The sequence below is a fragment of the Mugil cephalus genome, chromosome 21, assembly GCF_022458985.1.
Source record: "Mugil cephalus isolate CIBA_MC_2020 chromosome 21, CIBA_Mcephalus_1.1, whole genome shotgun sequence".
Lineage (NCBI taxonomy): Eukaryota > Metazoa > Chordata > Actinopteri > Mugiliformes > Mugilidae > Mugil > Mugil cephalus.
In genome coordinates this window covers 7,403,170-7,419,395 of record NC_061790.1, presented here as the reverse complement: position 1 = coordinate 7,419,395, position 16,226 = coordinate 7,403,170, and the positions used below count along the sequence as shown (strand labels likewise).

At 41.3% G+C, this 16,226-nt stretch overlaps 1 protein-coding gene across 2 annotated transcripts in view; it reads left to right on the top strand.

Moving 5' to 3' along the window:
- Window positions 1-15,650, top strand: part of fndc1 (fibronectin type III domain containing 1) — a 33,128-nt gene extending 17,478 nt beyond the window's left edge. The window contains exons 14-22 of one of the 2 annotated variants that reach the window (XM_047574324.1): window positions 677-751; window positions 1,634-1,789; window positions 4,645-4,881; window positions 8,627-8,735; window positions 11,400-11,479; window positions 11,774-11,803; window positions 13,079-13,240; window positions 13,376-13,498; window positions 14,884-15,650. In XM_047574324.1, the coding sequence (XP_047430280.1) occupies window positions 677-751; window positions 1,634-1,789; window positions 4,645-4,881; window positions 8,627-8,735; window positions 11,400-11,479; window positions 11,774-11,803; window positions 13,079-13,240; window positions 13,376-13,498; window positions 14,884-14,999 (1,088 nt within the window). In that variant the 3' untranslated portion in view covers window positions 15,000-15,650. The remainder of the gene's footprint in view (window positions 1-676; window positions 752-1,633; window positions 1,790-4,644; window positions 4,882-8,626; window positions 8,736-11,399; window positions 11,480-11,773; window positions 11,804-13,078; window positions 13,241-13,375; window positions 13,499-14,883) is intronic. The other variant, XM_047574325.1, reaches the window with a different exon arrangement.
- The last annotated feature ends 576 nt before the right edge of the window (window positions 15,651-16,226 follow it).

Below are 16,226 nucleotides of genomic sequence, written 5' to 3'. Positions count from 1 at the left end.
ATAGTTAATATTTTATTTTCTGCAGAGCTAAAGTCAATTTCAGAATTGGGATAGTGAACGTAAATAAGTATGACTTCATTTAATCTCTCAGTGGTATTGTTGTCGTAGCCATCTAGGCAAATGTCATAACTGTTTCCTGTCTGTAACCACAGAGGCTTAAACTCTCTGTTTGTATAACTGTGTGGTGTGGACTGTGTGCGTGTGTGTGGATGTGTGTGTGCCTATGTGAAACCACAAGAACCACATGTAAGTTTCTGCATATGGGATCTGGCTGTGGTCAACATACCACTGGCTTAAAACACATTTTGCACTGTCAGTTGCACGTTGCCGTTAGTGATATCACACAAAGACAAGGACTGGGACCCACTCACATATATGCCTAACCACACAATAGGATATTTTTCTTATTATTTTACACGTGGTAGTGAATTTTAAGCTAATTAAACGATACTAAGCCTTTAAGACTTGTCAAAAATGAAAAATCTATTTGTCTATAACAAAAATATCTCCAAAAACATATCTAATTATACTGAAATCTGAAATTTGTCTTGTCCCTATGTGTTCATGTTTGTCTAAATGGAGGCGTGGGTGTACGTGTCCATGTGTAAATGCCAGTTCAGAAATATGTCCATAATTGTGTGAGATTGATGCCACAGCTTTTCTGCTTCTCTGACAGAGGAGTCCTCAGGAATGGAAATGGACCACATGGTTACAGTGACCATGCTGCCTGATGCTTTAGCTCGTAAGAAAGGTATTGGCTGAGTTTGGCTTCGGACCGACCCACGTTACCGCCACTGGGCTGGGATGGAATGGACTACACTGTGTGCTTGTTGTTTGTGTACTGCTACACTGGAGTGTTAATTGCCTGTTTATCTGTCACGGGATCTGTTTGCTAGCTATTGACCATCCTCCTCCTCTTTGGCTTGTCTCTGGTCTTCACTTTGTTTCTCTTCTTGTCCCTTTATTTGGCATGCTCTGGCTTCATTTCTTGGACATTTCTCATTTATTGGCTGTTTTTAATCACATTTATTCCAAAATACTAGATGCACGCTGCATGTGAACACCATTACTGGGGTGAAAGGAATGTCCTGGCCTATAATTTAATGGAATGGATTTGCTTTATAATGAAAAATGAACCCCATTCAACCGAACACTTGCTGAATGAAAACAGCAGAGTTTGGTTGATGTTAGCATTTGCTACCATGTTATTTTACTGCAAGGTATGTGGAGGTAATTGGTTGCATGCTATTTTTTCCTTCTTTTTGCTGGTCGAAAGCTTGCTACATGTGTGTGGACCATGATGTAATGCCAAGGTTCACTGGTGAAGCACATGAAAAACAAAAATGTGAAAGAGGAAGGAACTAATCGGGTCTTACCCGCTGAATCCTTCCACATTTGCTAGCTGCGAAGACTTGTAAAACTCACATGACAAATATGGGCGTAGGATCTTTTTGAACGTGAGCTCACACATCTGCCCACAATCAGTTAGGGCTGCCTGTCACCCTGGTTAAACAGATCGTGGTGACAATCACAAAGGATTGACGAAACACTGCGGCTTTTATTAATTCACAATATAAAGTCATTAATGTCATCTTTCTAATCAGAAGTTCACTGATCCATGTGTTGTTGCTAGATGGGTTACTTGTCCAGACAACCCTTCCTCCGCCCCCGCCCACCACCACCATCACCACTACCACCACCACTACCACCACAGAGGTCCCACACACCAGACCCTTGAACAAAGGCCCTTCATCTGAGTTTGATTTGAGTGGGAAGAAGCGCTTCACAGGTAAGCTACCCTAATACTTAACTCTAATGCTTGTAGATGCACATGATTATACAAGTGAGACAGACATGGTACCGAACCAAAAGAGAATCATCACCCAACTTTGTACTTTCCACTCCACCCTATGGAGGCATTTTTCAGCTCAGTGTTTCAGTTTATCAGCCCATAAAGTTACTATTTTGGCTCTCACAATGTTAATGAGTTTTTTTTTTTTTTTTTAGAAGTAAGGAATCCCCACAAATACAAAAAGTGATGCTCGATAGAAAACCTTCCTTCACTTAATACTACTTGGAGGAGTGTATCCTTGTGTTGATTGGTGTGGTGTTTAGTAAAGGAGTCACTGGAACAACAAATATTATCTTTAACGGCGTACATCTTTGGTGCAAGTCAAAGAACAGCGCAGAGTGACGTGTTTCTTGGACCCATCTTTATGAGTCCGTAACCGTGCTTGATGACGGCCCGTCTCTGTGCTGTAAATAAGGTCAGGGTGATGAAAGTTTGTTTTTTTGTTTTGTTGAAAGGTTATAAATCTGGACTTCAGACTTGGCTGTCTCCGCCATACCTCATTAATATATGTCCTTCTTAGACTGTACGGTAACAAATCTACACGCACATCTCGGTTGGATATAACAAAGTTCACTGAGGACACGTTCTCTAGACTTGATCCTCGTGAAGTATGGTCCCCTGCTGACTTTTTACTGTTCCTGTGTGCTTTCATTGGCCTCTAATACCCTATCACCTCATATGGCTGCACAAACAGACTAAATATTCTCTTGACAGATATAAAAGCAGCATCTAAGTTATTCCAACCTTCTAAAAACAGCATAATGTCAAAGGTCTTTTTAATACGGCTTTGTTAAGTAAAGGCGTGTTTTTTTTTTCATGTTTAACTAGAAACTGTGAATACACGTAGAGTACACTATAGCCACAGGCTCCAAGAAATATTTACAGCATTTCCAGAACAAGAGCAATAAGTTATTTCAAGTTTGGAAATTCTTAACAAGGCAATATAGCCAGAATACATCTTACCAGAAGGGTTATCACACCACAAACTGGAGGCATATAACTCTGGCATATTCTTTTTATTCATGGCTAAGTAACGCAGGAGTCCATGTCCTGCTTCTCTATTAAGAACTTATGCTGAAGCCAAGATACGACTGTTGTCTCTAGAGGGGACAGAGCCTCTCGGTAGCCACAGGACACATTGTGTAATGCCGTTCATGGGCTGTGTAGTACTCTTCATGGGGAGTAAATTGACTGTGACACGTAAAATTGCTTGAGTGCCCCTTTAATTTCAGAAATCTGACGAGGCAGCTCCGTCCCAGCCATGCAGTTATCATAATACACTGGGCTTGGGAAAGATCCCAGAGTGCCACAAGCTCCTAGGCAGTGTGAGCCCTGAGTTATGGACATACTTTCACTTTCTGACAGATTGAATGCAATGTGTCGCTGTCGTTTATACTGAGCTTTGTTAGAAACCTTTTAAAAGCGGAGATTTACAATGGTGTTGTTATCAGTACCGTGTCGGGAGAATTATCAGTACCACTGGCTCACGAAGCAACAGTGGAAGAATAACAGTGGGTTTCTCTGGACACCATCTATCTTGGTAAACAACCGTTATCTCGCGACTACACACCTCACGGAGACATCTGAAAGCGATTAGACTCCTGATGCCAAATGGAAATCATAAAAGTTAAGGCTGCTGACCTCAGCAGAGAAAGAGGAGTCTGCTGGCTCCATTTGGAGGCTTCCTCTTTTCTATTTATTAGTTTAATATATTTTAGGTCCAGCGGCCCGCCAGTGCACTGATATGTTTTGCATGAACTCTCTAAGAGAGACTTCCCCTTTGCCTCTTTATCTGCCACAGCTCACTTTGAACTAATCTAGCCAATGGCAGACATGGAACAAAAAGTATTAACCAATAACTCTCAGCAGTTGCATGAATCTGCCACATACTGAGCTCCAGATGGATTGAGTTTGTCATATTGGACAAGAAAATGAGCACCAGGATATTTGGACTATTAGAATGCAAATTTATGCCTTATTATTCTGATAACTGACAGTATGTGAACCGTCCTGATGTCGTTTCCCAGTGTGTCAGCCCAATCAGCGTCAGATGCACGCTCACCAGTTTTTGTCAGCGTTTTGGAATTTAGTTTTCCAGCAGAAGCAGCAGCAGAAGACGAAGAAGAAGAAGAAGAAGAAGAAGACAGCTTGTCTCTCCAACAGGGTGCCTTTTAGTATTTATGTCTGTGAAGGTTATCAGTCATCCAGGTCATGGCACAGCCAAAAAGCGTTTAAAAAGGGAACTGGACTTGTAAAAAAAAAAAAAAAAAAAAGATTTTAGCATTTGGAAACAAATACACGATCAAAGAAAAGCATCTAGATCTTCGACATGCATGTGGCTGCACAAATCCTAGACATGTGGATGCTGGACAGAAATACGGCCTTACAAGTACCCTGTGTGTAGGCAGCCACATAAATCTGCCGTGTTTCAGTTTATGAATACTACAAAGGCCGTATGATTGTACGCACACTTTCTAAAGGGCTAAACCTGCACTGCCCCATAGACCACAGGTTGGTCTGTAGGTACTGACATGTGTTGGATTCTCTGCACTGATAGAAAGCCGGTCTCACTGGGAATCGTGGGGTATCTCAGATATTCACAGCTGTAGGTCTAGTCCTCACTTCCAGACTCACTGAAAAAAATTCAAAAGCCACCAAGAAAAAGAAAACATTCATGTGCGCCCATGCTCACAGTTTTCACCAGCAACACATTCCGAAGAAGTATTGTTTTGTCCAGATATTTATATGACTAAAATAACTTGATCCCTTTCTGTTTTTCTCTTCTCCATCAGCTCCTTATGTGAACTACATCCGGAAGGACCCGGGTGCGCCTTGCTCGTTAACAGAGGCTCTGGAGTACCTTCAGGTTGATGTCCTGGAAGACTTGATTGAGAAGGAAAGCCTGGCAGCCAATCAGAACCAGCCTCCCAAAAACAAGCCTCATAACCTGACTGTGGTCGCTATGGAGGGCTGCCACTCCTTCATCATCCTGGACTGGGCTTTGCCTATGAAGGATGACATGGTGTCAGGTAAGAAATGCCGTTTCTCATATGCATGCATTGGATAGAGTTTTTTTTCTGGCAGGATGTTGCACCACCAGAAGGGAAAGATGCCAGTGATGTGGCAGGTGTTAAAATATGGACAAAAATGTGGGAAGCAGTGTCCAAATTTATAAATGGGTCAACGTCAGTCAGCATGGTGACAACATCCATCTTCAAACTCTTCATTTTGACTTCACCTCGCACAGTCGTGACACTATTGTGTTCACAGTATCTGTCGACAAATTTGAACACCTCACAAGGTGAATGAAATACGCTACTGCAGTGGGTGACACAATGTGTTAACAAAGCAAAAATGCTGATTCTTTGACTCAACTCTCTGGTTGTTGAGTGTTCTCTGCTCCCAATTAAGTTTGTTGTTGTTGTTGTTGTTGCTGTTTTATGGCCTCAATTTTTATCATCTGATATCTCTACGTATGTGACAAGTTAGTTGAACCCTACAACCGCCAGTGGTGCTGCGAAGTGTCTGAAATGTCTGTTAAGTGCTCACTTAAAGAGTAAATGGGAAGGGATTTTGGACCCATCCGAGCCTCCACGTTCCAGATAGAAGGTGGTATTTACACTAGTCTGAGTGGAGTATAAACTGAACAGCATGACGCGGCTCCGCACAAGCTGAACGTTATAAATGAACAGATGTCGCCTGTTGCACATAATCATTGTTATGTGGGCTAGTTAAAAATAACTAATGTACCAACGGCTGCTATTGAAACCGCTCCAGCCAATTCTTAGACTTAGACAGACATTAATGATCCACAGGGGAAATTACTTTGTCACCATAGTTTAGTTGAAAAACAAAAGTAAACACTTATAAAATCACCAGAAAGATAAATAAAATGAGATTAAATTAAAGTGTAATCAAAAAATGTACAGAAATAGCATTAACAAAATAGCATTAGCATAGAATTAGCATTAACAAAATATACAAAAAGTAGTTGGCAAAACAGTCTCCAAGGTGACGGTTGGCCAGTTGCATAGCAACAGTGGTGTGGATCGTGTCGTCATGGTGTTTCCTTATCGGCTGAGGGAATGAGATTAATAATGTCTACAATGACCACAATGACATAAAAAGACAAAAAGATAAATTAGCTGTGTTCACATTTCATGTCACAGTAAAGAAAGCCTCACCTGTCGAACTCCGGTGTATAAGCTGCCGTTTACAGGTTACCAGCATCCCTCCAGAATTTTTAAGAACTCCACTTTCTGTGAATAAATCATGAGAACTCAGACTACTGGACACGTGGAATGTGATTTTTCAACTTCTACGGGTTCTCTGGGAAAACCAAACTTCATCCCTGACCTTGAAATTGACACATGGAAAATAAGGACTGAAGATAAGGACCCACTGTGTGAGATGTGGCGGACTATCGGAGGCAGCAGTCTCGCCAGCTCGAGGAGCAGTGTGCTTTCTTTGGCAGGCAAACACTAGCTCCTGGGCCTGCTGCGGACGTGTTCACCCTGTGATGTGTAAAACAGATAAACGACCCGCGCTGTCATCGGTGTCTCTCTTTCCATCTGGTCCCCTCTGTGTTTCCTCTCTTCTCACAAAGTATTTGGACACTTCCCGTGTTACTCTAATAGTTTTGCACTTAATTCATCTGGATCCGCAAGCGCTCGATTGCTCATTTCTTCCATTCAAAAAACAAAACACTCACTATGCTTTTCTTACTGCGAACAAATCCTGTGTATGCAGCACTTCATCTAGCCTTTTTTTCCCCCCTGTGCTGCATTTAAACATACATCGCTGAGACTTTTGATGGGAAGTCGAGCTATTTTCAAAGATTCGTCTCTTTTGGCCCGGCTCCCGTAAAAGAGTCGGCTCCTTTGACTCCCAAACGGCTCCTCGTTTAGTTTCACTCAGAGCCTCCTCTTTTATCCTAATTGTGAATGCTTTGTACACCTCTACGCTCGCTGTAATTGGAGCGTGAGTTTAGTGGAGAAAATCCTCCCCCAGCTTTTCATCCCACATGCCTTGTTGCGTTCCAGATATGTACAGCTTCAGGAAAAAAATGTTCAAGTGACATCCTTACAGGAAATAAAAAAAAAACTGAAAAAATTGTTACTCACTGAACTGTGTGAACCCTAGCCGGCACACTGAATGCTATTGGTGCGTATATCCAGATAAATTTCACACATGCCGATCAAATCACACACCAACGGTTGAGTTGAGTTATTAGAGAGCGTTTGCCCAACTGTGCCATGTGACTTATGGGGCATGGCTTATAAAGCAAGTGGATGGAAACAGCTGTTAGCACCTATTTTTTTTTTTTTTTTTTTTACTAACTTCTGGTTCCACTTACTGTGATGCATAAAGAACACTTTCTTTAAAGGTTTTAGATAAAACACTTAAACACATTGTTCACTGAGTATTATATGTATTGTTTTTGGCAGAAAGAGCAGCTTGCAGAGAATCATTAAAAAACATTCATACCCAAAAGAAGGGAGTGAACGCAAGAGCCTATACTGCTCTATCAACCCTCGGCTTAACAATGTAAAATGTAGAAGGAATGAAAACCCAAAAGAAGAAAAACAAAGTGGCTAGTATTTCCCTTCTCTCCTGTCAGCAGCCAGCTGTGTTGGTGGGGCTCCAGTGAAAATAGAGAATGAAACTCAAAAGTGCAATACACACAGTTGCATAGTTTGACGTGCAGCAGAGCCGGTCTCCGTAGTTTTAAAAGGGGATGATCGAGGGCCGCTTGACCTCAGGTTACGGATTCTGAGGATTGATGTGCGTGACTGAGGAGAAGGAGAAAAGAGACAGATAGGACGGCAGGACGGAGGACACGGAGACGGGTATCTTCAGAGTGAAATATACAGGAGACCACCTACTCACATAGAGGAACTGAAAGAATATGGAAATCATCAGTCAAAAAATCGAATTTGTTAAAGTAAAACCGTTATCAGGCAGCAGTTGCATTCTGTATTTAAAATTTGAAAAGATTTAACAATGAAGAATTATCTGTTTACTTGTGCATTAATGTGCAGGAGGAGGAAAAAATAGCTTTAAGAAAATTGCATTTAAAGATACATGACAGCTCACACTGTAAAAACAATAAACACTATTCACAGTTTAAATTTTAAAGTAAAAGAACATTTTTTTTTTTTACTTATTTACATTATAACTTTAGCACTGCAAGTTTGCTCAAATACTATGTTTAAATATACAAATTAGGTATCTTCTAATTAAATATGTTAAAACTTGCAATTATTTCTGATGGACAAAACATAAACTAAATATAGAATTTTGTACATATTAGGATGCAAAGCAGTTCAAAATCTCAAAACTGACCAGTGCGTGTAAAGACAAAGTTTTGTCTTCTTAAAGGAATAGCTCAATCTAAACTGTAAATGTGAAGCCAACTATAGCAGACAGGAGGATTAACATTGTCAATGCAAGATTTAGAGACGAGATTTAGAGTGTCTGCCCCCGACCAAGAATAACCAGAGATATAAACCCGTAAAAGGCGTGTGTCCTTTTTACTCCTTAGTTTTTGTTAGGCTAGTTAGGCTAAACGGTCCTCTATGTTTCCATTCTTTGTGCAAAGCTGTTCTGCTTCTGGTTTTAGCTTTATACGCGCCATATAAGTGAAAAAAAAAAAAAGAAAAGAAAAGAAAAAAAAGCGGTATCGATTTCTTGCTTCTGACTCTTGGCAAAAGAAACTCTGAACCTTGAGTATAATTATTGCTCCTGCTACAGAGTATCTGATTTCCGTTTCAGGCTACATGGTCCACAGTGCTTCCTATGACGACGTCCTTAACAACAGATGGTCTTCCAGACCCTCCAGTGGGACACACCTGCCTGTGGAGAACCTCAAGCCCAACTCCAGGTAAAACATACTGTTGTGCAAGTTGATATCTCTGTATACTGTACGCGCACACACACACATTTGACATTTGAGATTTGCTTGGTTGCTAAACTCTGACCTTTTTGTGGCATAATACGTGTTCGCCTGCAAGATTGTGTATGATTTTATGTATCTGTGTGTGCGAGCTGGTTCTTTGAATCAGTTTGAATGTAGCAAAATTTGAAGTCAAATGAGGTTTGGATTGATTGGAGCATAATTTGTGTTGGACACTCAGAGTGAAGTCAATCAGTTTAGTTTAGGAAACAGACCTGAAGCTATCGTGACACGCTCTCAGACTCCTTGGAAAAATCCTGTGGAATGTAAATACGTCACACACTATCTGACGCGTACGCACAGATACAGCCATCTCCGTCGGTTGCAGTTATTAGAGAGGGCCTCCACGGCCGTGTCTTACGAGACACGGGTCACGCTTTTCAAAATAAGTGCACGGAAACACGCACCCAGGAGGAAAAAGAGGGGGGAGGGGAGGGGGGGGGGCTCTTGATTTATTTTTCATTCATCTGCTTTTAATGTTTTCTGCTTGAAGGTTAAAGAAAGTGTGAATGATGCCTTCAGAGTGAACTCAGAGCTGAGTGGGTCGCTGCCAGGGCAGCTATATACACAAATTCTATAAAATCTCTGCAGATCCCAAGACATAAAATAAATTTAAATTGCACGGTATACTCGATACCTTTGTGTGCCTATAACAATCAGGGGACTGTCGGGAAAGTCCAACTGCGGCTGATTTAGATGTGACACACTATATACTGCTATATTGCTATATACACTGACAAACCGATTTCAGATGCAGGCCTTTATCAGAAACATTGGTGTTTTTTGTTTTTTTTTTTTTTTTTTTTTTTCTCATGGTGGACGCACAAATCTGTCAAGTCGTCGTGATAAGTGTCTCATCTTGGACTGCAGGAAGCCAAACACCTGCTGCTGAACACGAACCGCGCAGTTGCGTGCAAGGATCAAGTTTTCCAAGGGTCTGCAAAGAGGTTTTCCCTTCCTGGCAACGGATTTGTCTCCAGGATCACGGGATGGTTTATGGGACAGTGTTGGCATTTCCCAATGCTGGAGGCTCCTTCTGGTTGCCAGAACTACTTGAGCCGCAACAGCGTCCTATATGGACACACATGTGGAAAAATTTCCCCGCATCTGCAAATTTTCCTTTACATAAGACTGAGTCATACGCTGTATACGTATCCCGCTAAAGCTGGATTATTATGTAACATCTGTACTACTTTTCATCAAAGCGGGCTGGCTGGCCGAGCGTGGACACCGAGCAGCGGAGTGAATGCCAAACGCGGGAGACGCCTTCCAGTAACTTAACAATAAAAGTGGAATTAATCGCGAAGGAATTCAAAAACTTGAGCGCCCCGCTCCTCTCCGTGATTTATAGCTTCACAGAGAGGTCTGCTGTTTTGGTAATTGATTTGAAGCCGCTTTCGAAAGGTTTCGAGGCCTTCAAAAGTGAGAGTTTGTTGCGCTGATTCGTTTTAGACTTTGACTGGACGAAAAGAGACATGTCATCACGTCTGTTTAGTTTCTATTCTCGAATATTTCATGGATTAAGTAGTCAGTCGACTAATTGCTTCTGCGTCAGCCTTCATCTTCATTTTGCCACTGTTTCCCCTAAAATATGCACTGAAAGCCCCACTCTCTTCCAAGTTCGTAATCGACTTCTGGAGATTCACCAGTGCCGAGAAGCGCGTCACGTGACCAGGCTTGGTTTGGCGTCAAAAGCGAAAATTTCTCAATGAGGCTCTCGGCAGTGAAAGTTTCAAATAGCTAACTTGTCATGATGTAGCATTCTCTGCTTTATTCTCAGTTTTTATATCCTGGCTCACTTTTTTTTTTTTCTCTTCTACCTACTCCAGTTTCTTCCTCGGTTTCGTCATTCATTACATCATCTCTCTCTGCAGCTGCGTTCTTCTTCGCTCTCCCTCTCCTTTCCCTGGCGACATATTTTGGTCAGCGTTTGTCACATGGCCTCTCGTGATTGGATCCAGGCTTTGTGGCTGCACGCGGTTAAAGTTTCTGGCGTAAAACTGACGGACCGTGAACTTACTGTATGTGACCTTGCGTGGTGGCTGAAAGCTCGTGCGAACACGTCAGCGCTACACGATGGAAAAGTTTGCGAACCCCCCTGAAAGTTGTCACCGGCGTTGTTGTTGTTAATGTGATAGGATTTTCTAATTTCTCAACCACCGGGGGACAAAGTGAGATCACTGCATGGCTTTGTTTTGCTCTTTGGCAAGTTCTTTAGTGCTCTCTCCCTTACAGCCACCCACGTTACCAGTTTCTTTCAACATACGTTTATATCTGGGCTTTACTTTTTCAGCTCGCCTTCTTGTTCCTGACGTTTTTATTCTGTCTTTATCCCCTCGGTCACCCTTTTCCCCTGTATCTTTCCTCCTTCAGCGTGAGCCAAATATCCATTTTATTGCGCACACTCAACCTTGGCTTAAGAATAAATCGGACTCCTCTTAAATCAGGCCGAAAGAAAACCCGCCGTGTCATCTGTTATGCTCGTCGTCAGCTCACTTGCCTTCAACCCCGTCACAACAGACGCTGACTTTTGACATTTTAACTGGCGAAGTCTCCCATCGAATGCTGACGTTGTGGTCTGTTTTCATTCAGGTACTACTTCAAAGTGCAGGCCAAGAATGTGTTTGGTTTGGGACCGGTCAGCGATACGCTCACTTATGTCACTGAATCAGGTGCGTATCCTGTCGACGCCCCCGTAGCGCTAGACTTTGAGATCAGAGTTAAACCTTAAGTCAAACTGGCTCTAGATCTGTGCTATTTGTGCAAATGCTCAAGAAAAACATGTATTGATTTTATTGCAGTATGTAGTGTCCACATAGAAATGAATAATTACAGTGAGGCAGACTACCAGATGTACTCTGCATCATGAGCTATAGCGTGTCTCATTCCCATAATCAGGTGAATACATTAAAGTTCCAGTGCAGTCTTTTTCATCCCTGGTTAAACGTTTGCATTCTTTCTTTCAGACGATCCTCTTCTCATTGAAAGGCCACCTGGTAAGACTCTTATTTTAAGGATTTAGAACTTAACATGTGCCAACCTGGCAATACCGGCACTAAAAATACACAAAAAACTAATTTGCTCAATAAATTAGCAGAGTTTTCAGTGACGGTATTGCCACGTCGGCACATTTTAACCGTCAATGGAACGATCATTTGGCTGGAGCCGAAGAGGGGAGAAAACATGAAGCTTACAGTGGAGCAACAAGAGTAACAAATGTAACTTGTATGAATTCATTTTCTCCGGTGGTCAAGAAAAATGAAGCAGAAGCAAGGAAGCGTCCAAGAAATGTTTCTGATGATCCAGATATAACAAAAAGTGTCCAAAAGAAGGAGTACAGTGTAAAAGAAGGAGGAGATCGACGGCGAGGAGAAACACATTTGACTTCTCCTTGTTAGAGCGTGCTGAAAGACACTGAGAGATTGGAGACTGTAATTACTCCCACTCCCAAAAGGGGGAGACAAAGGTTCCACACTGTAGCTTTAAGGCCGCGTCCTAGAGAACTTTTGAATGAAAGGCCTTTATCCTGCTGCCTCCTGTCCCATGTCCCCTGTGATTTGTCTGTCACTTAATAAGACGGCACTAGAGCGATGCATTAACATTGGATGATATATCATCCAATGTTAATGTAACATACAATTGCAGCAGAGAAATGCCCAAGTTATATTTTAAGTGGCTTAGGAATAGTTTATCCATCACATGGTTTGTTTACAAGGCCACCGTATTTCAACTGCACAATAAACTGTGCAGTATTTAACACCAATATTTTAAGAATCTTTACTAAAAACGTAAATATTTTTTCATCAGCCAGCAGAATTTGTTTCCTACTTTCTACTTGACTTATAAACAATACATAATAATTTAAACTGCATACATATGGGACTAAATAAAACAAGACTTAGTTAAGCAAAGCTAAACTAGGCTAAGCTAATGAGCACTTTGAAGGAATTGCCTAAAATGCAAGACATTAGATGAGAAAAACCCAATCTAGCATACAAATACAAAGAAAAACATTGCATTGCGTGCAGTGCATTACACAAATTCTTAAAAAGAAGTTGGAAAAAAGAACTAGCATCATTATAAGCTAGAAAGTGGAATGCCAGCTCCATGTATCTGTCCTGGCAAGCTTGGGAATGGACTATTTGACATCCATAAATCATTTAACACTTGCAGAAAACTATGTATACTATCTCCAAGTATATGATATATACATGTATATTTTTTTCTGCCACACCTTGACACCTCCTCTACCTTGTCCTCCTGCTCCTCAGGTGGAGAACCAATCTGGATCCCTTTCACCTTCAAGTATAACCCAGCCCACAGCAGCTGTAAGGGCAGCCAGTACGTCAAGCGGACCTGGTACAGGAAGTTCGTGGGTGTGGTTCTGTGCAACTCCTTACGATACAAGATCTTCATGGGAGACGGTCTGAGAGGTAACACATCTCGTTAGTAATATATTAAATAACTGGAACTCAAGACTGCTTGATCTCCCTCTTTACCTCTGCATTGGAGTAATTATAGAAATAATAAGCAAATTAAAATTTACCTTTAAATATTTCCCCCCACAGAGCCTTTTTACAGTGTGGGGGATACAGTAGGCCAAGGAGAGGACCATTGCCAGTTTGTGGACTCCTACAGGGATGGAAGAACAGGCCCGGCCTTCCACTCAAATAATCTGCCCTCAGCACAAGGTAAACAAGAACAGATTGTGCTCATGTGACATTTGTGGCCTTCAACTGTTAGATCCTGACCTATTATCTTTTTTTTTAATGTGCTGTCTAGCCCTCTGGCGCTGCAGCTCTCACTGACCATCTGCATTGATTTTATTTGTGCAGTGAACACAGATGCAGAATAACTTTTAAACAAGTAGTAGTTAAAGGGATTTACATGTTTGAGCACAGATCTCACATGCCTTTCATTACTCCTAATCCTTTTCCTGATTATTCCATAACTTCCTAGCTCAATCTTGTAATTTCCTGGCAGTTATTGGTTTCAGGTCGTATTAGCGTGTATACTAATATGACAAACATGTTGCAGATAAGTAAACAGCTGCTTGTTCAAAGATATTGAATGCGCTCAGGGAACATTAGATATTTACCTCTTTTGACTACGAGCAATCACCAAAATTACCAAACTCACATAAACACATGTTTTCTGGGTGTCGTTCCCGAGCGACATTCAATACTTGTGAATAATGTCTTTTTGAAAACATCCAGTGTTGCAGCCTCTCTATGTTGCCTTATATTTGCAGGATAAGGTTGCTACGTTTCTGTGTTTAACTTAATGTGAACAAATCCCATTTAAAAAAAAAAAAACAACAGCGTGTTAATCTGTCTCTTCCCTATGGGCAAAGCCACTGGTTCCTACTGAGTAACTGTGTACGTGTGCAGAAAACTGACTGGGTGCCAGAGCAAAAGTGAAAAGGAAAACATTATAATATAATACAATAATAATAATATAGGATTGTTATGACATCGTTCAGTAGAAACAGACTTTGCCGTAGGATGTACATGAAACATATGAACTAATGCTGGAGACACACTGCCATTGTTTTCATTTGTTAGAGGTCTGACCTAAAACTGCAGTTCCTAAAATGGCCACTCGAGGCCGTCTCCAAAAAGCGAGTCAATCCGTGTAAACTTCCGTGTTAAAATGTCAAACCTTGCAGCAAAAATAAGTAGAATTAATGTTATGTGGACTCTAGTGTGTGGCCAGATCACACTCAAAATCTTTTCCCATTCTTGAAGTGGCCAAGAGTTTGGTGGAGTCAGGCCCTGCCAAGATCAAGATGGCGCGAGCCAGAGCTGCCACACTGAGCTTCAAAATCTCTTTTCAGGAATAATATGATATGATATGTGATATGTTGGTGGGTTTGTCCATCTTTGTAACAGACACAGTTTTTCTCTAGGTGTACATTATATTATATTAACTCCAGTTGATTAAATACATTCATTTGTTTGGGTAATTTGTTTGAAATTTAGATGTAATTCTGAATACATCAACAATGAATAGCTTTTGGTATATACTGCATATATATTTTTAATTTTGTGTGTGTGTGTGTGTGTGTGTGTTGCAGGATATTATCGTGCCTACCGACAGGAGCCAGTTTCATTTGGAGTGATTGGCCGGCGCTCACCTCACCCGTTTGTGGGCTGGTATGAATGCGGGGTGCCCATCCCTGGAAAGTGGTAACAGAGGAGGAGGAGGAGGAGGAGGAAGAGGAGGAGGAGGACGTGGAGGAGACATTGTTACCAAAGACAACTTTTCTGCATCCTGCTGCAGGCTCTCGCCTTCACTGGCCCTGCCCTGGAAAACAGACTTTCGCCTGCAACACAAAAGACACCACTACAAATTTACTACAGCTTCACAGAAAAAGAGAATATAGTACTTTTAAACTCAATGTATATCATTACAATGCACTTTTTTTATATAAAGCAGTCTGTATATGAGGGAAAAAGAAGCATGTGTGCTCTTGCTTATTTTAACTCTTGTTCCAAAGTGTCCTTGTAATATTCCCAGCTATCCTAGAGACAGGTCCTTATTTATCTAATCAGTATTTCACAGACAATCAAACCAGTAATGTTGGACCAAAGTAAAAGTTACAAAGCTAATTGTAAGAATGGGAACTCAAGGTGTGTATAGGTCTGTTTATTTCCTTTTGTGACATTTGTATTTCCTAATGTAACGGCTTTCGACAGCTGTCTTTAACTATTTGTGTTCTTAAACCACCATACTGCTTTTTTTACACAAATTTGGTATCCGCCGGAATTCATTAAAAGTTACTGTGTAAGTTTTTGTATGTATACCGACAAAGAATAAAAGACCAAAATATTTGCTCAGGAACTGTGGGAGATTGAATAAAGGTGTTGTGGAAACCACAGCAATCCAGAAACATGAATCATATCGCAGTTTCCCCAGGCTGCCGCATTCTTTTCAAGCGAACGCTTGCACACATGATCCAGATATACTTAATCAACCTAATAGAGGTTTGGCGAATTCGGCGAGCCAGTTGGAGCGAGGGCTGTTGTGGTCGCATGAAATGTCAGGAGTAGCACGTCGCGGGCCGAGACAGGTGAGAGAGACAGTTTAAAAAAACAAACAAGAAAACAACAGTTAATCAGCATGATGCAAGTAAAGATGGACTGAAGAGTGCTCGTTTGTTTTTTAGGGTTAAACTTACCTTTAAATCAGTGTATTTCGGTTAAATGAGAATATTGCATGGTTCTACTTTTTATTCTAAATTACTTTGGCCTGGCATCCATAATTACTTCCATTATAGTGGTACTCAATGTGCCTTTCGGGGACTTGGAGAGCACTAACTATCACTAACCATCATCTGCTACTACTCACGGCAATTTACATTCCGATGACATCGTTTATATCTGAGAAGTAAAATTCTCCTAATAAATAAACGCAAAA